The 24,516-nt window shown below is 43.2% G+C and overlaps 2 protein-coding genes across 5 annotated transcripts; one reads left to right on the top strand and one right to left on the bottom strand.

The window, feature by feature from the left end:
* The first annotated feature begins 8,000 nt into the window (after positions 1 to 8,000).
* On the top strand, positions 8,001 to 13,420 carry tnnt2e (troponin T2e, cardiac). Its single transcript, XM_056424787.1, has 11 exons — positions 8,001 to 8,070; positions 8,633 to 8,647; positions 9,637 to 9,658; positions 9,763 to 9,826; positions 10,014 to 10,130; positions 10,214 to 10,291; positions 10,886 to 10,999; positions 11,137 to 11,249; positions 11,415 to 11,505; positions 12,198 to 12,238; positions 13,275 to 13,420. The coding sequence occupies exons 1-11, from the start codon at positions 8,016 to 8,018 to the stop codon at positions 13,309 to 13,311; spliced, it is 747 nt and encodes a 248-aa protein (XP_056280762.1). The 5' UTR covers positions 8,001 to 8,015; the 3' UTR covers positions 13,312 to 13,420.
* Positions 13,421 to 13,496: 76 nt separating this feature from the next.
* LOC130200463 (dynamin-1-like protein) lies at positions 13,497 to 24,422 on the bottom strand. 4 transcript variants are annotated; one of them, XM_056424784.1, is made up of 19 exons: positions 24,169 to 24,422; positions 23,602 to 23,743; positions 23,127 to 23,173; positions 22,972 to 23,043; positions 21,151 to 21,237; positions 20,691 to 20,853; positions 20,396 to 20,516; positions 19,844 to 19,975; positions 19,145 to 19,351; positions 18,866 to 18,986; positions 18,351 to 18,506; positions 18,162 to 18,251; positions 17,931 to 18,023; positions 17,145 to 17,198; positions 16,831 to 16,902; positions 15,703 to 15,834; positions 15,495 to 15,604; positions 14,707 to 14,866; positions 13,497 to 14,295 (listed from the first exon to the last, which is right to left on the bottom strand). In XM_056424784.1, the coding sequence occupies exons 1-19, from the start codon at positions 24,268 to 24,270 to the stop codon at positions 14,239 to 14,241; spliced, it is 2,118 nt and encodes a 705-aa protein (XP_056280759.1). In that variant the 5' UTR covers positions 24,271 to 24,422; the 3' UTR covers positions 13,497 to 14,238. The 4 variants fall into 4 exon arrangements, with proteins under 4 accessions (XP_056280759.1, XP_056280760.1, XP_056280761.1 ...); XM_056424785.1 differs by lacking the exon at positions 16,831 to 16,902; XM_056424786.1 differs by lacking the exons at positions 13,497 to 14,295; positions 14,707 to 14,866; positions 15,495 to 15,604 and having other exon boundaries at positions 15,778 to 16,473.
* Between the last annotated feature and the right edge of the window lie 94 nt (positions 24,423 to 24,516).

Raw genomic sequence — 24,516 nt, 5'->3', positions numbered from 1 at the left:
ATTTAGTACTTTGTAAATCAAACAGGCCGAAGTGAATTTTCTAAAGTTATTAAAACTTAACATGTTGTATTTGGTTAAAATATAGCAATGATGATACTTAAAAGGTTTTTTATCCAGTATTTTCAATGCTTTTTTATAGAGTAGTTCGACCGGTTTAATAATTATTGAGCTTGTCATAGACCAACTGGTTAAGCAGTAGCTCACATGTGAAAGTATCATAGAATGTAAAAACAGCAAAGCGGCATTATTCGATAGAGAGTTTCTTATTTGTTTGAAATTATGTATATGGAAATTTATGGTTTTCGACATCATTTTAACATGGCTCCTAAAGGAGAGTGTGGAATCAAGCATAATGCCTAAGTATTTGAACTCATTAACAACATTCAGTTTCTCAGTTCCCAAAAACACATTAGAATGTGCAACAGTTAAGGATCGCTTAGAAAAGAACATACACACTGGTTTTTTAGTGTTCAATAAGAGACAGGACCTGGTGAGCCAGCCTTGAATATGACTCAGAGCAGTAGAGAGCACTCGTGCTGCCTCCTCACTATTTTTGGCCACCGTAAAAATGACCGTGTCATCAGCATACAGCTGAACATCCACATTGAAGCAAGAGTCAGGGAAGTCATTAATATAAAGAGAGAATAAAATGGGCGCCAGTATGGATCCTTGGGGGACCCCTACTGGACAGCCCAGGTAAGAGGAGCTGACACCATCAACCACAGTACATTGTTCTCTATGGGATAAATAAGATCCAAACCATTTGATGGCTTGATCAGAGAAGTTAAAGCCTAACAGTTCATGGTTGCATCATGCATTACTTTTACTGTCATCTTTTTAAATCTAAAATACAAGCTCTTTATCATTCTCTTTTCTAAATTTCTTTTTAAATTTTTTCCATGCGTAACCGTGCAGATTCCGATGGAATGATGCAGTCAAAACGGGGCGCATGGGGCAGGGGGGAATGATTATTATTAAAACCATTATTTGTTTGTTTATTTTTTTTTTTATAATTATTTTAGCTAGGCTAAATACTAATTGGTTGTAATTAGTTTCATATTATATGTTTGACAGGGATAATTGACAACTTGAGAACCTTCCTGCAGCAGGATGCTGTGAGTGTCTTCGGTGTCTCATCACTAGGTGATGAGGGGGGGGTGCCGCCCTGGTGTGTGATGTGAAAAAAAAAATAAATGTCGAGACCATGTGGATATCTTTTGTTTGAGTTTTGTAATAATAATATTATTAACTTCTCTAAGAGATTTCTCTGAATACAAAATGTTATCAATGAATAAATAATGAATAAATGTGTTGAGCATGCAGCATGTGCAAGAGGCATACACGGTGCTCTCCTGCTCTGCTGCTTGACATTTGAGTTTACACACACACACACACACACACAAACACACACAAAATATTATTTCAATTTAAAGTTAGTTTAGTGAGAGAACTAAATTGAACCACATGTCATTAACAGGCTCTTACGTTTTGAAGACAGGCAAGAGTGACATATCTATCCAGGATGCTTTATTTTCATTGGTTGCTGGATTAAATCTTACAGATACAACAGATACGTTTTTTTCTGATTGGCTATTGTGTCGCCCATTTATTTTTTTGGATTGGCGGATAAGTGGCACCTCACAGCAGAACTCCAGGGGAGCGCTTGATTCCTCCACGGTGAGGGCAGCGCGGCCAGCTCATGTTTGCGCGCTGCGGCACATTAAAACATTAAATAGCCGAGAGTTTTTCAGCGTGAGAAATACGATGTGTGGCGGGAGTGCGTGACGTAAGACCGAAATGCGTGACTGTCACGCTCAATGCGTGACACTTGAGAGCCCTGCATTAACACACCGTAGTCTCTGCTCGTTGTGTCTGTTTGAAAATCTTCTTCTGTTGCTAACTTCGGGACTCTTTGGCGTAAATAGGATGTCTATGCAGCGGATAGGTTTATAGATGCGCTCCTTAGCGCCATCTATCGTCGCGGAGTTTGAAAAGAAACCAACGCGCCTCGGCCCAAAATCAGAATTTCTTTTGCCGTGAGATATTGGTTGTGTGGCGTGAGAGCGTGTGAAAACATGCAAAAGCGTGTGTCACACGGCGAAACCGTGAGAGTTGGTAGCTCTGGAACTCTAACAGCTCTTTTTCCTCCACTTGGATACTTCCGGGTCATTTCACTCAGTTGGGAACCTTCCTCTGCGTAACAGGACCAGTCGACCGCAGCCCGAGTCGATGTGTCCTTGGGACACTTGAACCCAAATTGCCCCCGCAGGCCGTGAATGATGAGTGGGTCGTGATGGGCAGGTGTCACGTTGCTTGGTCGCCTGCCATCGGTGTACGAATGAGTGAATGTAGTTCACTGTTGAGTTGGTTTGGGATTGTTGGAAAGAAAATATGAATCACTTCATCAACAGATGAATCCATAATCAGAACAATAGCTGTAAAGCCCTTAAACACTTAACGTGTCATGCAACATGAAGCATGGATTTAAAAGGACTGCTTTAGGACTCAGTCACCGTTAAGTCCTCTGCTGCCTTCAAGTGCTCTCAGAACTATTGTAATAATGAGTTTATTTTAAAGGTTTTGCCACAAACAAGGTGTGGTTAATGTTTATCCATTTCAATAAACTGTATTGTATGCCTTTTCTACACACTCATAATTAAGCAGCTGTGTCCAGTCAACTCCCAAAAGAAACAACAATAAAACAGTTTTGGACCAAGTTGTATTTCCAACGTCTCGCCTTGAATGTCACCGATTACGTGGAGCACGTGAACGCAGCATTTCTCTACAGGTGTAACTCATCTTCTGCCTCCAACAATAGAACTGACAACAGGCCAGTCACAGAAGAGCTATGTGGTCACGTGACGCACAGAGTTGTTTAAGTGTGCTTTTGGAGGGAGGAGGGGGGAGGGAGGATGATTGAACTTGTGTCTGTGTGGATGTGAAAGAATCCGACCTGAATTTGCTGCTAATCCTCTCTCCTCCTCAGGGATATACACACGAGGTAAGAGCTGAGCGGGACAGCCACGGGGCCAATGAACGCTTTGTATTTTTTTAATTGAAGTAGATTTCATAGTTTGACATTTCTCATGAAACTAAAATGTAAATCGGACAAAAACTAATTAAATCTGCCGTTTTGAAGACTTTAAAACACCCCCAGCATGTTCTCTTCACTACCTGGTACTCATGACTTGGAAAATAATGTGTGAGCCAATCAGAATTCAGCATTCATGGCTTAGTTATACCCAAGTTTGCATGTCTCCCTTGTGTGTTCTGATGTGCTGGTGGGGAAGGTGCTAAGAGACGGCCGTGATGGTCGCATTGCTTTGGGCTTTGCTTCATGCCGAAAGCAGTAGCCGCAACATTCCCGCCGCCGTCAGCCAGCGTGTTCTTTCACAGACTCGGCCGGACGGCGACTGACCGCATGCATTCAAGCAAAATGCCCGTTTTAATAGCCCGACCACGACGAGCACTCGTACACTGTGAATTCTTTCTGGCTTTTCCAGTCGGTGCTTTTTTCCCCCCTTTTCTTCTTCCTTCCAACAGATGGTTATTCCTCTGTCTCGAGTCTCGCTCTCCACGCTTCCCGCTCGATGTCAGCAGCTCGGTCTGATCACGCGTGTAACGAGCACACGGGCCACCACAGTGTTTGCATTCTGGGCAGATATGTAGCAGAAGTGACACAGAAGCGTGACTTTAGACGGTAACCGTAGACAGTGACGGGCACGAGGAGAGTGACTGTGCAGCTGGGCCTTTAGAAAACCACTTGGAGAGAAAGAACAGGAGGAGGAGGACGACGACATTTTCTTTGTTTCCAAGATCACTCCTTCAGTATATCCAATAAGTCACTTTTATATTAAATCTTGACGAGCGTGGTATGTTCGCTGGCCAACCGGCAGCTGACCGGGCCGCTGACGGGAATAGCCCTGGTCTGAATGTGGGTCCCAGCTCTCTGATTTACGGTGAGGTGAGCTCCAACCTATTGTTTTGGAGGAGTGACTCGGCACCTGTTGGAGAGCACGCTTTATTATTGCTAATAATAGACCCTCCACCGTCCAACCTACTGACATCGGTTTTTATGATCTGACGATTTATAAGGCCGTGAAAAAGAACACGGTCCGAGGGTTGTTGTGACCTGTAACTGAGATGTGTGTATATATATTTAATAGGGGACTCGAGACGCCGTACAAGGCGTTATTGAATATATCACCATGTGACCTTGACCCTAAACACCCCCGATGTTGCTGTGTGACATGTATATGTACATTTTTAAGATGTGCCTTTTTTATATTTAAGCAGTACTCCAGCGACTTGCAGCGTTGCACTTTTAAGTTGGCAGACCCGTGAGAAGCGGATTAAAATAATATTTTGACACTTTGATGAATATGCTCCCTCGCTTCCTCGTGGGGAGCGAGAGAAGATTGATTCCACTCGTGTCATCTGTTTCTAACATGAAGGAATGAGTGTTTTAGCTGTTTAACAAAATTCCACTCACCAGCACCTCCTAAAACTCCCTCATTAACACGTTCTATGTAGTTTGGGGTATTTGGTTACATGTGCTGGACTTTCTCGAGCCGAAGGAGCCACTTCCTTACAAATTCCCCGCAATATCAAACAGATCTAAATCCAAGAGCTGAACTTGTAGTCCAGAGTGTGGCTCAGGCTCATGAAATGCAGGTTCCTCCATTTCCCATGACGCAAGTCAATGTTTTTTTTTATTATTAGACTGCATTGTAGCGGCCACTTGTCCAAATAAATCAAATTGCCACTGCCGCACCGTGGGGGGTTTTGGAGTTGACTCAGCCAAAAGAAATGAATGTCTATTTCCGTGTGTCATTATTCTTAGAATTTATTTACGAAACAAACAAAATGTGGACACTGCCTCTCGTGTGCTGGTAAAAAAAACAGACCACCCCGGTGCATGCATGCTGGTCCTGAAGCTACCCACACAACAGGTGCCCAGTGTTACCCAATCAGTGAACCTAAAACTAAATCTATTTAAACAACAATCACAATGTATTAAACTAAAACTATCATAAGAAAAAAGCTCTTCTAACATATCAAAATATATAACCTAAATAGGCAATGATTAAACATTATTACTTTACAATAAAACTAAATACAAATGTCAAAATAAATAGCTGCAACAGACATCAGACTTTATAAAGGGCCTCCAGGGCTCCTCCTGAAGAACCCTTTGAATGCCCTTTGACCTGATGCGTATCTGCAGCCTATTGATGATACACACATGAATAATAAGCCGTTGTGTGTCAGAGTATCGGACTAAATCCACTCGTGATGGCCGTTTCTTGCGGTGTTCTACTTTAATAGTAATAGTTTACGGGCGTCCAGGTGTGAGCCGGGATGCGTCGCTTGAGATGGCCGCTGCTCCCTGGAGGAGTCCTGCCGTCCGGCTGCTTTCTGAGCTGCTCGGACTCCTCCGGCCTGCAGCCCTCATCACAGCCGAGAGGAAATGGCTGAGGATTAAACCCGGAGCTGTCGGTGCCCACGCTGGAATCATTTCACATTCTGCTATCCGATCTCTCAGCGTGCAGCCGAGGGTTTTTTATTATTATTTAATTTTGTAGTTTAGTTGTTTGCACGAATAAAAAAAGAGTAATACAAACAATCTGTGTAATGAAATGAAACATCAAGGATGTGAAAAAGCAAGTCGATAAGACAAAGGGGACAATATGAAGAGGACAACGGGCAATAAATTGCAATGAGAAAAACGAAATGTAACTACTGCTAATTCTATTGATCCCAAGAGGACTGTATGTTTACAGTTTAAAGGAAATGGATATTTGATTTGTTATGTATGTTGTCTGTGTGTGGTCACTGGAACATGTGTTTCTCAACGATTTCATTGTCTGCTTTTCTCTTTTCCTCTCAGGTCATTAAAATCCAAGATGTCTGACGAAGAAGTCGTTGATGAGATGCCGTGAGTACCTTCGTTGCTTTTTAATTGCATTTCAACTGGTTTAAAGTTTTAAAATCGACAAAGATCTGAGCTGAATTTCACCGATCGCTCCAAAAAGTTCACTTCGTCCCCTTTTGTCTATTTCAGGGATGAAGGTACGTCGGGTTGAGAACGTTCACGTTGTTGCCAGACGTAGCTGACCTTATCATGTCGGCTCGGAGGGGGAAGCGAGCACGCGCGAGGCAGGAGCTTGTGCATGGCGTGACGTGTTGTCTCGTAGCCGGTGTGTCGGTGATAAAGGCCATCGCAAGCTGACCGAGTGGGGGTTGTTTTCTGTCTTTATTGGTGCAAAATAACAATGAATCAAGTTGAACAATGGGCGAACATTAAGACAAGACGGCATTGAACATTACAATGAAGGGGTCATCCAATTAGATATGCTGTGTGTGTGTGTGTGTGTGTGTGCCCCCAGGGTCAGGACGACAAAGTGTTAATAAATGGAGACCAACAGTCATCTGTGGTTTTATTTTATTTTTCACGTGGACGTTAATGCGTCATCTGACACTGAACACTGTCGGCATCTCATCGTGTAGCCGTGGATTTTCATCTAAATAATTTCAATCCCCTTTTAGCACTGAAATATTTGATCCATGTCTCTGGACTGACGAAGGTCACATGATGGGTTTTCTGTAGTGACTGCAAAGTATAGATTCATATAGAAATAATGCTTTTTAAAAATGTTAATTCATGCCCATATATGGTCAAATAAACATTGACGTTTCCATGACAAATAATTAATAAACGTTATTGAGTAACTTGAGTATTCACTTAAAATGCACGACCATAAGTACACATGTTTTACTTGAATATAGAGGGAAATATTTCATATTCAACTCCACTACATGTATTTGACAGATATATTCCTTTTAAGCTACGGGGTCACATTGAGTTACGCAGCTACATAAAAGTGGAGATTGTTTCATTACCTTCGCATTGAAAATGCGGAAGGTTATGTTTTGATCGCCATTTATTTGTATGCGTGTTATTCGCATAACAAAAAAAGTTTTAAACCGAATCGCATGAAATCTGGTGGGATGGTTGGCTATTATCCGGGGACCATTTGATTAGATTTTGGGATCGATCGGGTCAAAGGTCAAGGTCATGAAAAGGTCAAAATCTTCTTTAATCGCATCAAATTTGGTGGGATGTTTGGTTATTATCCGGGAACCATTTGATTAGATTTTGGGATCGATCGGGTCAAAGGTCAAGGTCATGAAAAGGTCCAAATCTTCTTGAATCGCATGAAATTTGGTGGGATGATTGGTTATTATCCGGGGACCATTTGATTAGATTTTGGGATCAATTGGGTCCAAGGTCATGGAAAGGTCAACATCTTCTTTTTACCATAGCATGGTCAATTTTTATCCAATTGGCATGCAACTAATGCCAAAATGTTCATAATTCAATGCCCAATCTTGTGATTTGCGAAGGTATGCGCTCTACCGAGTGCCCATTCTAGTTAAATAATGGTTTTAGGTCCAAATAAGTCAAATAATCCACCTTTGTTTTGCTCAAAGCAAAGATTAAAGTCCCAAAAATTAATATAACATTCTCCAATTAATCATCTACCCCTCGGATTTATCTTTGGACATTTAGCTGATAAACATTTTGAATATTTAGAATTCTATTTTACTATTCTTGTGCCTAAAAGTATCACTACTTCCACCAGCACTGATTAGCATTGAATACAAAACATATTGACATGACATTGAATGAATTTGCTTTGATTATTGACCCGTTCCGGCTCTCTGGCTCAGCCTGTGATCCAGATCCGTCTCTGGTTGGTGTCGGTGGTCCCCAGAGGCCTCAGGGGCCTCGAGCTATTCACCGTTCTTACTGAGCCACTCATCCGTATTGCGTTCACTCGGTCATGGAGACACTGAAAGACGGTTTTGTACGACTTGTTTCGTCAGTAAATATTTAATTTGCGCTTCACTACACACCTCTGGCTACGATTGTAGTGCAGTGTGTGTGTCTGTCTGTGTGTCGTATCATGTCTTTTTTTATTTTTTTATTACCGAATGTAGCCTCACTAATTATGTTCTTGTTAGTTATAGAAGTTGAAGTTGAAGAAGCTGTACCAGAAGTAGAAGGTAATCTCCCTCCTTTAGATATTATGTGTCATAATTCCCTCTGTTCTTGGAGAACATAATTATATGGGAGAAAAGGTGACAAAATGTCATCTTTTACGTGATATGAAATTCTTTTTTTTTGTGCTACTGTCATAAAAATGACACGCACACCCACTCAACCTGCGCATGAACCTATATTAATATTTGCTTTTTTGTGTGAAGTAATTGCGACTTCTTCTCAGACAAATTAACTGACAGAATATTATACATCTATATTTAAGTGCTTTACATGTTCTAGAACGTTAATGTCATTATCAATCACATAATGCTGAATGTCTATGTAAAAAGAAAAGCATCATATAGAATGACTCATCTAATCATATCTTCATTATTTCACATCGCCTTAGAACGTCCGACAGAGGATGAATAAAGCATCTCTTATACGCCACAAGCTATATTTGAACTTCTATTAACTGAATGTACTTTGACTGAATCATTCTCCGAGTCACGATCACTTATGGATGAGCTATTCTTTTGTTTTGATCGCTGATCTCTGATCTCTGTTCCCATTGCTCCCACAAAGACCCCGCAGAAGAAGGTAAAGCCCAGTTTCTCTGTTCATACGTGCATGGTGTGACTTAATAACCGGGCATCCCATAATGTGTTTACGTTCAAGAAGCCCTCAGTGCCGAGATATTTAGAGCAAATCGTGGTAACATTTGGCTCTTTTGAATTCCCTTAATGGCTGGATTCATGTTTATGTGATGGTGTAATGTTTTATCATCATGCTTTTTCATTATTCTGATAACACACTTGTACTAAACATAAGCCTCCATTATCTGAATATATAAACTAAGCCGCCGTGGCTTTAAACCCCGAGAGTATTCCCACCATCCCGGTACGACGAGGCACACGGAGACATTTTAGACTTCCTGTTTCTCCTTCCGACAGGCGAGACCGCTTTTCATCTGAAAACAGAAGAAGTGGATATCCGCCCCGTGTGAAACACGATGCAGTGTTTGAGTTCTGCCAGCCAAAGCTCCAACACGTGCTCATGTCCTCCAGCTGAAGCTTCTCTAACTTGCTGATGAGGCCTTTTGTTTGTGGCCATTACCGTTTCACATGGAGCTTCAGTGTTTTCACTTGTTCCCTGGACCTGAACACATTCTCAGGCTGACAAAATAAAGACTAGTTTTTTTATTTATATATATATTTATATATAATATATATATATTTTATATATATATTTATATATATTATTTATATATTATATATATATATTATATATATAATATATATATTACAACTTTAGGAGACTTAAGAAACACCCCCTTCATTTCAGTAAGCTTCTCATTTTACTGCATTGGATCCTTACGATGGATACAGACGGTTCTTAATAGAAAGCTTCCAATTGTACGTCAGAATATTGACTTCTAGATTTCTTCTTCTAGTACTAGTACAAACTAGTGAGTGTGTGAGCACTCTTTAGTTTTATCGACTAAAGATCAACCGATTTGACACATTGTGAATTTCTAACTCCAAATACATGTTTTAATAACTGAATCCTGTCTTTTTTTATGATTATAGATGACGCCAAACCCAAACCAAAGTAAGTCTAATGCGGTGTGAATGTTAAACCGTTGACCTCAACCAACGCCAACGCGTGCTCTGCTGGTCATCCGAAGTTCCTCTGACCTAGATGTGTTGTTTCAGGCCATTCGCTCCACCTGCGGCGGTGCCGAAGTTACCAGAGGGAGGAGACAAAGTCGACTTTGATGCAAGTGATGGATTGATTACATTTTAAGAAACACAGACACGTATGGATGTGTCTGGAACAAAGACATTTGGTCCTCCGCATTCGAGACTCTAGAGATCCGCTGCAGTCGTTTATAGTCGAGACTTTGTTCTGTGCTTTGCGCTCGGCGGACGTGGCGATGCAAAACGACGCGTCTCTGTGACTGCAGGACATCCACAGGAAGCGTCAGGAGAAGGATCTGACGGAGCTGCAGTCTCTGATCGAGGCCCACTTCATCCAGAGGAAGAACGACGAGGCGGAGCTCGCCGCTCTCGTCACCAGGATCGTACGTCTTCCAGGAAAATGTGCCAAAACACTGAAGTTACGCAACACCCAGCAAGCAACCTGTGTGTGTGTGTGTGTGTGCAGGAGAAGCGTCGTACCGAGAGGGCCGAGCAGCAGAGGATCCACGCTGAGAAGGAGAAGGAGAGGCAGGCTCGTGTTGCGGTGAGTCTCCTCCGGTCATCTCCTCATCTGTTCCCTACGACGTGACCCCGCCCCCACGTCTAGTCATAAAACGCTGCGCCATAACTAATAAATGGCACTCTGCAGTTTCACCTCGCTTCCCAAACGCAATCAGAGCATTGGGCATGTGTGTTCCTGCCGGGGCATCTCGTCCGATGAATAACAAACTCCTAAACAGCCGAAAGCCAATACCCTTTATTTGATTTCTTCTCTATATATTCCAAATATTAGCTGCCCATTGGTGTAGTTTACTAACGTCACAATAAGATGGCCTTGTGCCTTTTCACTTCAGCTCGGATGACCTAGATTTAGATTTCAAGGGGACTTCTTCTTCCATGTTATTTGTTGCACATATTTCTGCACTATATTTTTCTTTAAAGCTGCTATTAACATTTTTATAAAAACAATGGATCCACTAGCTATGTGTAATGTCACGGGGAGTCACTCGGAGATGGGTGATCATTCACTGTTGGCTCATCTCTATCCAGCTATCTTTATTGCATATGCTTGGTCATCGTTTTGGTGTTCTGCCTCTCAACTTTAACGTCGCCGTGTCGGTCCACTCGCTCACGGCAGGAAGAAAAGGAGAGGAAGGAGCTGCAGGACGCCCAGAAGAGGCAGGACGATGACTTCAAGAAGAAGAAGGCTCTGACGAACAGGACTCAGCAGTATGGCGGCGTCCAACAGAGGGTCAGTCGTCACGCATGTACACGGGAAACCTGCGGCTCTCATCGCTGACGACAGTAAACGACTGCGGCTGTCTTTTCATATTCATTCTTTCTTGTATTCTTTCAACACGTCCACTTGGATTGATTCCCCTTCCGCAGCAAGAAGGAAAGAAGGGAGCGAAAAAGCAGACGGAGAGAGAGAAGAAAAAGAAGATCTTGGCAGACAGGAGGAAGCCGCTCGCCATCGACCATCTCAATGAGGAGAAAGCAAAGTAAGGACACCGTGTTTTTTTACTTCTGTCGACGGATCAATATCCACATGTCCAGGGCGTTTGTTTGTGAATAGACTTCCTTCTCTTTACCTTCGAGTGTTGCGTCATCACGTTTGGCCTTTTTAGTTTTCCGTGACTGAACCGCTGCCGTTTCTTTCTCCAAAGGGAGAAGGCCAGCGAGCTGTGGAAGTGGCTGATGTCCTTGGAGTCTGAGAAGTTCGACCTCAGCGAGAAACTGAAGAAACAGAAATATGAGGTAAGAGCTTCGATGTGCGCGCGACAACCGTGGCGTGAACCTGCCTTCATTCTTATGACTGTCGGTGTTAATGTGAATCTATCCATCGATCTGGTTTGGAAAGTAAAGAAAATGTTTATTTTTTAAGACGCGTGAAGATCGATACTCGTCTGTATGTGAAATAGAAATCTTCAGATTATAAGCTTAGCTCAGCAAGGACTGGAATCGGGAAACAGCTTCTGGCCAACGAAATAAAACATGTTGACTCGAGAGCTTTTTAGAGGTCCTGTGTGCAATGTCATCTATATTTGTCAGCACTGCTTTTTACAACTCCATCCTTTTTTTAGACTTTAAATTCCATGCCCTCAAATAAACAAAACCACCGTGTCATTAGAGTGGGTGGTAGCCTTTCGATCTTTTTTGTTGTTTTTCTCCTGGCAAAGAAATGAATATATTTTACAAAAAACATCTCACTTGTTTTTATAAAAATTGGATAAAAAAACATTCGATACATATCCTATAATGTGGCTTTAAAGGCACAGACTACCTCGGGTGAAATGATTATGACAAACATTGCAAATTGATGGTACCCAGCCTGCAGCCCCTGAAAAAGCCACGGAATTTCAAAAAGCTGCTCCGGAATGTGATGTGCTTATTGAGTGGGAGCTTGTCCCGAGGGCGCCTGTTTAACATGAATGTGGCTCGACTTCCAGATCAATGTGCTCCAGTCCCGAATCAGTGAGCAGCAGAAGTTGTGAGTAACCCTGAATGAGGAGGCGTGAGCTCCTCTGTGGTTGCTGTGGTGTGTTTGGCCGTCTGTGTGTTGAAGAGCTACACAAGCCCGAGCCTCAGGAGGGCGGAGCAGGAAAAGTCCCGAATGGGTTTATTTGATCCAAGAGATGTCCCGAAAGTCAGGTATTGTTTTTGCACCATCTAGTCAGTGATGCATTCATGATGCTCCGTCTGGAAGACGACAGGTGAGTCTCTTTGTGTGAACATATTGTCCGGATGGGCACGAGTATCTTTTGCTTTTTGAGAAAAAAGGTCAGAACACGGGTTACTATAAATGTCGTTTAAAAATCATCCGTCTTTAAAGAAAATTCTAAGTGAATCCAGGCCTTAATGTGATATGTCGTGCTATTGGCTGTCATTAAAAATGTTTGTTAGGCTTTTTGAGCCAGAGTAAATTAGATGTCAGGTTATAAGGAAAAGCCTCAACCCATAGCAACAAAGCATATTGAAAAACATCACGGTATAGAATGTTGAAGTCATTAAAGAGGAATATTTTGGGTTTTTGTCATGTATGTTGAAATAAGTCGAATAGTCACAGTATAGTATGGCGAAGTCCGCTATTTTAAGGCACACATGCAGTATTTGAATACTCTTACAATTACTAAGTTATGTACTTTTTAAAGGCAGAAATCCAGTTGTCTTTAATCAGCTGTTAAAAGTTAATACTTATGGTGGAAAGATTCAAAAGTAGAGAAGGATTAACGGTAAGGACACACGTGTGCATGCGTAACCTTTTTTAGAGCATGATGCGTTGTTAGAAACTAGGAGAGAACAGTTTCACGCCCGTCAACATTTAAAGGAAGTTTGACTGCTTTTGATAAAAGTACAACACTATTTGTTTATAAAGGAAGCTAAAGTCCTTAGATGTCATGTACTATATTTATTTATTTATGCCTGCTTTGCCATCAGTCTTTAATGAAACTGTAAAATTCTATTTAGATTAGAGTTGTATGGAGAACTAAAATGAAGATATAATATGTTATGTGTTTATTCCACAGCGCCAAAGGAAGAGGCAAGGCCAAGGGCAGGAGATAGGAGCACACATCAGCAGCTCTCCAAGCAAACGTCTGAAAATGAGCAGTATTTGAACTTGGATAACATTAATGTATGTTTAAACAATAAATAAATACTTCTGTGGAGCCTGTTTGAAACGAGGTGGATGTTCTTTCCACCGATCGCCACACACGTCAGCCTAAAGTAAAGAATCCCAAACATTCACCTGGCATTAAAATACTTGTATTTATTCTTCTGGAAACCACAATCACAGTGCACAATGAAATTCACACAGGCAGTGATATGTAAACATAAACAACTCAGTGCTCGGCCTTAGCCGTACATTTAATGATACATTAATAAATAAATTCTCATGGCAATATAGTGTCCGTATAATAGACTTTCTATACAGTATGGTGACAATGGTGCAAAAAATAAAGCGATTAAGTATGTACACACAGGAGAACTAACATTTGCTGCAACTCATGTATTTACATTTCACCGATTTCTGCTCTATTGCTGCACAGCTGGGTTTTAGAGTTGGACACATGACAGCCACTGCTAAATGAAACGGGAGGCGAGAACTTGAAGCCCAAACATTAGTGCTTTGTGGAGCTGCCAAGATGGCATTCAAACTTTCATTTCCACCTCACACAACAGTCCATTTCCCTGCCGGTTAACCTCAGTCTGTCAAATGTAAAGTAGTTTACTTCTGGCTGCTCTCTCCATCCCTCCAGGAGCCGCGGGCGGCAACAGCAGCTTCTAAAATCACATCTTTAGAGGCGGTGCATTTCCATATGCGCTATACGACACCAAGTATTTTTAAATAAACAATTAACTTGCGCTTCTTAGCCAACTTTAAGCAGCGATTAGAACAAGTGCATTTCCTGGCTTGCAAAGCCAAACCTCCTGTTCCGACGTGAATGTGAGCGCCGTCCATTTAGCGTGACGAGGTCGGGCTCGGCTCCTTCACCACATGTGCGTTTCCCTGATCTCGGCGATCACCTGGCTCGCTTTCTGCAAAGCCTGCGGACGGAATAAAGATTTACTGCCACACGGTGCAACCAGACGTGTTCCACTTTACATCCGCGGCCGTTCAGAACGCCGTCGCTTCATCCTTTTTATCCCACGAGACATTGAGAGAAATGTCAATTCACATTCAAGTTACGGCCTGAAAAAAACCGTGACCTCGGACTCAAAGATGAACCGGTTTTGGTCGTCAAAGTGGACGTTTGCACCAGATTTGAAGAAATGAGCTTGGAGCGTTCCCGCGACATGACGAGTCCACGCTGACTAACCGTAAAAAAAAAAATCTGTTCATCATCGAGGCCAAGTGGACATTTGTAGAAATTCGCAGGAGGCGGACAACAAAGGAATGCCTGAGGAAGGATCCTCAATTAACCACGGAGAACTAGCCTACGAGGTGGGCTCGGTTACCTGCATCATGTCGGCGGCCTCCATGCGCCGCTGGGCCATGTCCTCCGATTCAGTCAGCAGATTGCTGAGGAGGCCAGATTTATACAGCTGGCCAACGAGCTCGCTCTGGAGGCTGTCCTTCAAGTGGTTGACCAGGAAGTGCATCACTGCCTTCGGTACGCTGCGAGGGAGAGAGGAAACAGAGCGGACAGATGGCTGAGAACAAGGAGGCGAGATGGCCGGGTGAGGGAGTCGTCCCCGAGATGGAGGGGCTCGAGTTTGACCCACCAAGCTGTTGAAGTTAGGAGTTGAATCCAATAAATGTTTTACTATCAAATTGGTCAAATCTCCTTAATTCATTTCATTAGAGTGGGCAATACACTGATTAGTCAGCCATGGTTATTGACGGTAATTGTCCGAAGTATTTTGTATTTATATATATACACACATATATATATATATACAATTAATTGTTGGTTTTGCCCAAATACTAAACATTGACATCCCCCAGGCTTCTCCCTTTAACCCTCCTGTTGCCTTAGGGTCAATTTGACCCCAGCAATTAAAACCTCCAGAAAATTATTAGAATTAATATAGTTTTCCAAGTTTAAGTGTGAGGTACTTTATGTTTGTTTGTTGACTACCTAAATAGCCCTTTAAATATATAAAAAAGTAGATATTTCTTATATGTTTGACAGTGAAAAACAGCCTGGGGTCAAATTGACCCGAAAGAACACCGACATTAAACATTGAATGGGGTCAAATTGACCCTAAGGTAACAGGAGGGTTAAGAGGAGCTTGATGCTCACCTGTCCTGGATGTTCTTACGGACGATGAGGAAGTAAGACTTGATGAGGCGCTCGATGACATCACAGTCCCGCTGCTCACGTGACGACAACTTCCTGGCAACCGGCACAGGCTCGGGGCGGGGAGAGATAATGTTATTATTAATTGTCCACTGCACTGGTCCTGCGATCTACAGAACGGGGCAGGCCGATGGGCTTGGGGATCAGTTACCACGTCGAGGAGGTTCACAGCTCCTTGGAATGGGCTTCCCGGTCTGGAGCCGTTGGCTTCCTCTCCTTTCCTCAGCATCCCCCTCCAGTTCCCCGTGCCATCCTGCTCCCCCTGGGGCCCGGCTGCTGGGGCCTGACGGCAAAGCAACGCAACGAGCGTGAACAGAAACGGTCACCGCACCGCGCGGGCCGACACATGACGACGACGCCGCCTTCTCTCGTCATCGAGGTTAACGGGGAGAAGATGGATGCGGCACGACGCGGCGCAACCTTCAGCGGTTCATATGCAACTCAAACAGGCAGCGACACTAAATAACTTGGGTGCTAAACACCCAAAATTGAGCACAGTAAAGCCACCGACGCAATTACATGCAAGAAAGAGATTTATCGAAACTATTAATGCACATGTTAAAAAGAAACAATGGACTTCATTTTTGAAAATTACTGAAACACAGTGGTGCTTTGAGCTAAATCCTGACATCAGAATGATCATTCTAAATTGCTCATGACAAGCAGGTTTATTGTTAATCCTACTAACAATATTAATTTAGCTAATTAGCATCAAAAACAAAGTAAAATGTGAAAGCTAGAGATGAACAGTTAATGGAGGCGCCAGAGGGAACGTCAGGGGATCGCCAGAGCAGGTGGCTTGTTGTCCTCTGGGGACACAACACGTCATGGACATCCATTTATGTTGGAGCGAGTTCAGTCTGGAGGAAAGTGATGGAGCGACCACCTGACCGGCATCCCGAGAGCAGCGCCGCGAGCAGGTCTGCGAGGGCAGATTAGTAGGACAAATACAAACAGGCTTGGGGTGAGGATGCACAGCAGCAGAAGAACTGCCACCATCACCTCGATACTGGATACACAAATAAAAACGGGCAACCGGAGTGTGAGAGAGGTTGGAAAAGGAAACGGGGAGAGAGAGAGAGAAGGCATTTTCTGAGAGACTGGTAAAGCAATTTTGGGGAAGAGTTTGCGGAACACAACAGTTGTTTGTGCAAATCCACTTAGAGCACAACAAGAGCAACAACAGACAAATATCAACATGCATGCCCGCAGCCCATCCATCCATCCATCCATCCATCCATGCCCCACGATCAGCGCACAGCGCTGCGGATGCGCCCACCTTGGCACCGTCCAGCTCTGCTCCAGACGCAGAAGGCTCGCCACAAAGCCCAGTCGGGCCCGCGCCAATAGACTAACAGGAATATGAGGGCAGGAATGGAGAGAGAAAGGAAAAAGAAGAAACGTGGAAAGACAGAGAAAGTCATTTGAGGGATAAAATTCCTCAACGGAAGCTCTCCGAGGCATTCGGTCCCCGGGCCCTCATCCCGGGGCGCTACGAGCGATTAACACGGCACAAGTCTCCTTTCTATACGAGCGGCTCTGCACACTGCAACCAAACATGACGACATCGGGACATAAGGGTGTTTCTTCTACCTTGTCCCGGGGCACTGCGGCGGGCAGCTCCCTCATTCGGTTCCTCCTCTGCTCCTTCAGATAAACAACAACAACACTTCAGGAAGTCACTAACACTCGTAAAGAAGGAGCTTTTCCGACTTTAGGTCGACCAACTATTGTGCTCTTTAAACAGAAGTGTTATCATGTCACAGTGGGGATTATTTTCTGTGTGTAATATATACAATTTCCCCCGGCAATTTTTCAATTTCTAATGACTCAATAAATAACAATAATGCATTTTAAATAAAGACGACATTCCTGTGGCAACAAAAACGGTGTAATGTAAATCTTATAGCAAACTGAATACCCAATTATAAACTTTAATACCTCATGAGAAATGGGTAGCATTTAAATATTTTAACTATTTAAATGTATTTTTAAATTTTTTTTGTATCGTTTTAATTCAATTGGTTGATTTCTGATGAGCCTACAAAAGGAAAAGTCATTCAAATCAATCATCTGTCTATGGATACATTCTGTCAGTCACATGAATTTAAATAGTAATTATTTCACTGCTATAATATCCGCTACGTTTCAATTTCAATATTAGTTTATCATTTCATAATGGGCTATTCAGCTGCTTTTTAGATTAAATATATTGCAGCTTTTATTTGCTTCTATATTTTCTGATTAAACAGCATTTAATAATTTTTAAATACCTAAAAATATGAATACATAATCTCCAGCTGACAAGTGAGCAATGCTAGGTTAGGGCCTCCCCGCTCTTCATTCTGTATTTCAAAGGATTTTGTTACGAGTACAGACCTCTATGTTGTTATTCATGACCCCGACGGCGTCTGCAAAGTCTGGATGTTTGGTGTTGATGTAGGCCAGCTCGATCGCAACCAAGTTATGCACCTGGGACCAGAAAGAAAGAGAAAGGACAACTTTAGTTCCCAAACAAATGTTGTTATTCAGGTTCTCATTCGACTCTGCACCATGAAAGATAATGACTCCAGGCAAAGGCAAAAAGAAAAGAGATGAACGTGTTCGTACCATTTCATTGGTGATCGGCAGTCTCTTCCTCAAGAGGGAGGTGACTACTTCCACAATGGCCTCGTGCAGCTTAGGGAATCTCTGCAGCTCCTGCAGGACAGAACAATTTGAATATGAATTGTAGTGTGTGTGTGTGTGTGTGTGTGTGTGTGTGTGTGTCACATGAGAGGTGAGAGCCTAGCTGGTTACCTGTGTGCTGTAGTTGCTGCAGTGCTGGATGATCCTCTGCATCTCCTCGTGGACCAGCTCCACGCAGCGCAGACTGGGCTCCTCGAGGCGTTTCACCTGCTTCTTCACCAGCAGCTCGAAGGAAACCTCAGGCACAAACAGGGACGGACGCGGGCCCTGGCGCAAGGGAAGGGGGGAGCTGCAGGTTAGCAATTATTACCCAGGGTTCTGTTTTAAGAGGGCCACAGAATAAAACTGCATCTCACAAAAGAAAAGCGCTTTAGATAGATAAGATAGATATATACTTTATAAATCCCCAAGGGGAAATTAGTTCTCTGCATTTCACCCATCCTTAGTTATTAAGGAGCAGTGGGCTGCAGTGATGTGCCCGGGAAGCAACTGGGGGTTCAGTGCCTTGCTCAAGGACACTTCGACTTGCAACTAATGGGGAGAGAGCTGACTGAAGTAACGAGGACAGGAGAACCTTCAGCCTCCCTAACGATGTCATATTAATGGAGTAATGCAGCAGCACTCACTGTTGCGTTTCTTATGGCTGTGAGGATGTCGATGGTGCTGAGTCCCCCCAGAGGGTCCACCGACTCCAATGTTCTGCCAAAAGTCTCATGGAATATGTAACAAATTCTGGCTCCGCCACACCTGAAAAATATCAACGAGGGGATATTAGCCGCGAACCCCGTGGCCTACGCTCCCGTCTGCATCAAATGATGAAACCAATGCAGTCGCCGAGCTCATGTTCCCAGCGCCGGATCAACAGCGCCACCCTGTGGACGAGCGGAGAGGCGCCCGGTACTCACAGCTCTGTCGTCTCGATGTATTTGGCCGTGCCCTCGATGGTGTTGCAGTACTCGGAGGCAAACTTGGTGATGAGCTGGAGCAAAGTGGCGCTCTGGTCTTCCACGGGTTCACCGTAGCTGCTGAGCAGGGACTGGTACTGGGAGGCCAGGACGTTGATCCGTGTCTTCAGCTCGGGGAGGCACTCTCTGATGTGATGCATCAGCAGCCTGACATTATGGGAGTAAAAGGGCAGAGGGTTCTGCTTTTATGCAGATATGAATTGTGATTTGTAAAGCTGAACATTTGCCGCCTAAATGAAAGAAAATTTCTCCGATGGATATTAGTAATGACCTAGATATGCGTGTCACGTCGCATTTTTAGTGCGGACCAAAAATGAAGTCATGTAATTTTCTGTTCTTATTCTTAGTTGGTGCACAGGAGGAATACTAGCTCATAAAGGAAAATTAACTGAGCAAAAATAAAAGCATCCTGCACACCGATTGGCTGCAGAGCCACTCACTAAACTGCATAATTATTTGCCTGAAAATGACAAACAAAATGTAACAATTTTACTCTCTTGTATTCACCATCAAAAGGCCTGAAGTAATAATGACACATTTACAGAAGGACAAACATGGAGAACATGTTTTTTACTTTTTGGTTTTGTACACAACCGTGCTGCGGTGACACACAGATTGTAAAACGGGGTTCACAGTTACCTGTTGAGGGTCCGGGCCAGGTATTTGGTTCCGTTTCTGTTGGCAAGAGACGGATATTTCTTCTGCAGGAACGCATGTTCGTCTCGAACGGCATCGGCCACAGACTTTTTATTGTTGATGTCCAGCTGGCTCCTAAACGTTTGAATACAACACACCATCAATTAGTCCTGCGTGCGGAGGGAGAGGAAATAAACGTCATATAGAAGATCTTGCATCCATAAATATCCCCCATCTCATGCAGCCTAATAAACTGCATGTCATGACACTCAATCTTCCTTCGTACAAACATTTTTTATTTATGTTTGTTAGACTGAGCTGAATGATGATGGATTTAAGGCTGACAGTTTCAATCAGATTGTATAATGTTAAAACATCCTACGACGTATTCCTTTAATCACTGCATCACAAACAATGCACTAGCATTAAATATGTATCATAGTCCTCATCTGTTGTACATTAAGCCTCTTGTTTCCGTCAGTATACACTTATCTCTATTATGAGTGATGGATCGTTCATAACATATTCCGCAACAGTCGGCGTAGTTGTGCAGACCTGTTGACGACTCCGATGAGGCCGAGTTTGACAGGAATGACTCTGCCCATGAGCACGTCCATCGCATCAGTGCCGGCGTCCATCAGGTCCAGCTTGGTGACCACAGCCAGTGTCCTCCTGCCTGGGGAGTCACATTCATTTTTTTTTAAAGGTGACTATCTCTCCAATAAGTACCAATACGGAGATTTTATGAGTCATCTTTTTACCATTTACTGTTTCAGTCACACGCTACATTTACATTAAAAGGAAGAAAACAATGAGAATGCTCTCGGGTAAGGTTTGTTTCTTTTCTTACCGTCGGGGTCGACCTCCCGGGCCACCTTGAGCGCCTCCGAGGTGGCCATGTCCGTGTTAGCCGCGCTGACAGCCAGGATGATGCAGTTGGGGTTCGAGATGTGCTTCACGATTAGATCCTTTATCTGAACCTCGATGTCGTTGGGTTGATCACCCACGGGCACCTAAAGGTGGCAACACCAATTCAAAGAAGAACACCGTAAACCTCAATGTGATGCATTAGAAACTACAGGACATGAGGGGGGGGGGGGGGCAATTTACCTTCAAATAATTTGTCTACAAATAACAAACACACAAAAGCAGAGACCATCTCTGCTACATCGGGTTTAAAAAAAAAATATGTATTCAACATTTGTACCTTTTTTTTAAAAGAGAGAGTTCCATCTATAACAAATTTCCCCAGGGGCATGAAATGATCAAAGAATTGATCAGAAGGCAGCAGGAAGTGCTGCCTGCGTTACCTTAGTGATTCCAGGCAGATCCACCAGCGTGAGGTTGACAACGTTTGGAGAAAATATCTTCAGATGAATGGGATCGTCGCTGATCCCCTGCAGGGGGACGAGAAAAGAAACGGACGTGTTCGGAATAGAAAAGCTCAGCTGGGTCTCACAGAACATGTCCTACTAGCTGTCACTTCGGATGATGACAATATTATAGTCGTTATCTGAACTCTCGCTGCGCCCGGTCTGCACCTCTCGTGTAGGCGCGTTACATTCGAGCCACAGAGCCGAGCCTCCGGTTCTCTGAAGAAGAAATACCCAGCAATGTTTGGAAAAACCCAGATTGCCCAACGACTGGTAAGATGTACGTCTGCTATGGAGGTATTTCCATGATTTTTCTAAACATCTGGATGAAAAAAAATAATCTGCCTGCTGCACAATTAAACTGATTTATTAAAATCGCCTCCCTGTGCTCAGTTTCCATTCCAGGTAGCCACCGGCTCCATCTCCGTTGGGATTGGGATGAGAGGTTGCAACATGAGAAGCTGGTTGATCACGGTTGACCGGGCAGAGGACAGACTAGTCTCTGATGCAGATGATTCTAATAACTTTGAGGAGTCTGGAAATACCTTCAGTAAATGTGTTTAACAAGCTTTTGTTTTTTTCCCCAAATATTTGCATGTAATTCTTTTTTTCCCCAGAGAAATGGATGCTGAGCTTTTTGACTCAAATGTAACACTAACAAATACGTCATAGTGATAGTCACCAAATAAATAAGGCCAGGAGATAAAAGTGAGACTTAAAAAGGAAGATACCGAGTTTAGACAACTGAGGGCCCTGGGGGATGAAAAGGAACCAAAAAAATAGCTTTTTAATGACTCTTAGTGGAGTGTACACTTAAGTCATATGGTCAGGGGTTTCAATTATCACTGATACTTCTGATGAGGTAAAACAGTTCTTATGTCAATCCATAACTCTGCTAGGCTACTCAGATCCCCATGGTGATGTCATAACCCACATTTTTTCAAAGCTACATGGAAGCAAGTATTTTTGAAATATATATATATATATATATATATATGCCCTCTTTTAATCTTTCTGGAAGCATCCAAGTACCCAGAAACTACAAGCAAAAAAAGATGTGGGTGTGATTTCCCGCTGTGGTCTAAGATTTTGACAAACATGCTTAATAGGCTCTGCTGTGAAACCCAGTGATCTCAGCTCAGGGCGATCTCCAAAGTCTGTCCTTATCTCACATCCTCAATTTCTTTTAAACAAGTTATGTGTATGCTTTCATCTCATTGCGTCTGGATTAATGTAAATCTCTGTGCAATTTATGTGCCAGTCACTAATCCTTGGTTGGCCTGCAGCTAGCCTGGAACGTTCACCTAGTTTTCTAACTGGCAAAAGAAAGAAGGAATACATTAATCAACCATCCTTTGCTGCTACAGGAGTTAGACAAAGTTTGCACTAAAATAGTTGTTTGTCTATATATGTAGCTTTAGTTATGTTCTTTTCATTTGAGACCTTTTAATTACATCCACCCCTTGTTAATCATGTAGTCATCAAACCAAATCTATGGTACGGTACTACTACTACTCAGACTGTTTATCATCTGAAACATCGTTAGGTCCTTGGCGATCATTTGTATTTTTTTCTGATGCTTAGTCTTGAACACAATCCCCGTTTGTTTTTTAAAGGCCCTTGCTTAACATCTCTAAAGGAGTTAATTAGACACACTTTATGAGGATAATATGCATCACAGTTTTGTTTCCCACCAACAGCGCTGCCTGTGGTTCAAACTAAACATTATAGATGAAAACCTTTCTATCCGGGACTCACCTTATTATTCCCGGATATCCGCTCCGTTTCATTTTCTATTTCTTGTCTGATTTCTTCAAAATCTGTGAAGATCTGCAAAGACACACAACCATGAACATAAAGACAAGCAAAGGTCAAGAGTATCAATTAAATATTTGGTCTCACAAAATTCATACCTGATTTTTTGTATGCAAAAACTTGCCCCAGTCTTCACCATCTCTGCCTGAGAAACATAATACAAACAGTCTGGGTCACAGTTGTGGCATCTCATTCTCAAAGGGAGGAAAACACAGGTGTTAACTCTTACAACCTCAACGTGTGTGAGGGGTGGGCACAACTAAGAGGCTAATCCATGTGATTGAATGTGAAGAAAGCACAGGGATTTTTCTCCCTGGAATCTGCAAATGACTAGGAACACAGCGACAGAGACAGGATTTAAAAACTGAAGCCTTTTTTTCACACCGGAAAGAAAACAATAGGCCTGTGCCCTACGTGTTTATTAACCTTTTTATTTTAATTGGAAATGATGGGGATTTATATGCCCAAATCCAGCAGAAGATACAAATGATTGATGCAAAATTGGGGGAAAAAGACAGCAGTTGAGTCCTTAGTCTGAAGCCCAGCTGAGATCAGAGGGATGTTGATGCTTACCACCATCATCGTTTTTCTTTGCATCTCCAGGTTCTACATGGACCAGTTGGAGGATGAGAGGTCGCCTGGTTACGACACCAGTCCCACGGGGCAGCAGGTCCCTGCCCACCAGGCTTTCCAGCACGGAGCTCTTCCCACTGCTCTGGAGACACATACACAGATGAAGATATGAATTAGACGAGGACCTCTTTCACTAAACACCCCAGGTGACATTGAACCGTGCTGGGTCAGGGCTCCAGCCAACACAGCAACGTATTTTCTTCCATCAGTGGGCTGGTTTAGTCCCACAGCAGGTGTGTCTGGATGGAGCGCTTAAAATAGCACTGTTGGAAGATGATCAAAATAGATTTGGCTGCCACTTTGCAAATTAAATGTGCAACAGTCGAACACAATTTGCATTGGGTTCTTTTTATAACAGAGCTGCCAGGTGTTTACGGAGGCCTCTGTCAAGCCTTAATGCATTTTGGTTTCTGCTCAGCATGCTGTCTCTAACTGTGCATGCATTACAATACAGCACGGTTATCTAGCCAGCGCTAATTCAAAGTGCACACAGCCGGTGCATCTTACCTGAGTCCCCACTACTGCTATCTGCGGCAGCTGAATGATATCCGAACCCACAGTGTTGAACACATCCTGCAGCTTGTTTATCACGGGGATGAGAGCCTCCATGTTCACGGTTTGTGAATAAAATGATAAAACCTAACGTTAGCTGTCTTCGTGGTGGAGCCAAAGTCATTCAATGTCCCACCGACGCCACCATTGCGTCAACGCCCACTGGATGGACGGGAGATTTAGCTTGGTGTTGGGAGTTGTAGTTCTCTTATTGGCAACAGCTCATAGACTGTGCATAGGAAGGCTGAGGAAAAAACGACAGCACTTCGTTCTCCGAAGATGACGCGTTCGTCGATTTTCTTC

The sequence above is a fragment of the Pseudoliparis swirei genome, chromosome 10, assembly GCF_029220125.1.
Source record: "Pseudoliparis swirei isolate HS2019 ecotype Mariana Trench chromosome 10, NWPU_hadal_v1, whole genome shotgun sequence".
Classification (NCBI taxonomy): domain Eukaryota; kingdom Metazoa; phylum Chordata; class Actinopteri; order Perciformes; family Liparidae; genus Pseudoliparis; species Pseudoliparis swirei.
The sequence above is the reverse complement of the archived record's forward strand: the minus strand, read 5'-3'. Positions and strand labels throughout refer to the sequence as shown.

Excerpts from the sequence above, each read along its gene's own strand:
- tnnt2e (XM_056424787.1), top strand. The coding sequence starts at position 8,016 with ATGTTCTTGTTAGTTATAGAAGTTGAAGTTGAAGAAGCTGTACCAGAA. Across the intron at positions 9,659-9,762 it reads GACGCCAAACCCAAACCAAA|GCCATTCGCTCCACCTGCGG; the intron begins GTAAGTCTAATG and ends GTGTTGTTTCAG. Across the intron at positions 11,506-12,197 it reads TGAAGAAACAGAAATATGAG|ATCAATGTGCTCCAGTCCCG; the intron begins GTAAGAGCTTCG and ends CTCGACTTCCAG.
- LOC130200463 (XM_056424781.1), bottom strand. The coding sequence starts at position 24,270 with ATGGAGGCTCTCATCCCCGTGATAAACAAGCTGCAGGATGTGTTCAAC. Across the intron at positions 19,976-20,395 it reads CTCATCGGAGTCGTCAACAG|GAGCCAGCTGGACATCAACA; the intron begins GTCTGCACAACT and ends TCAAACGTTTAG. Across the intron at positions 18,252-18,350 it reads GCAGCAACTACAGCACACAG|GAGCTGCAGAGATTCCCTAA; the intron begins GTAACCAGCTAG and ends TCTGTCCTGCAG.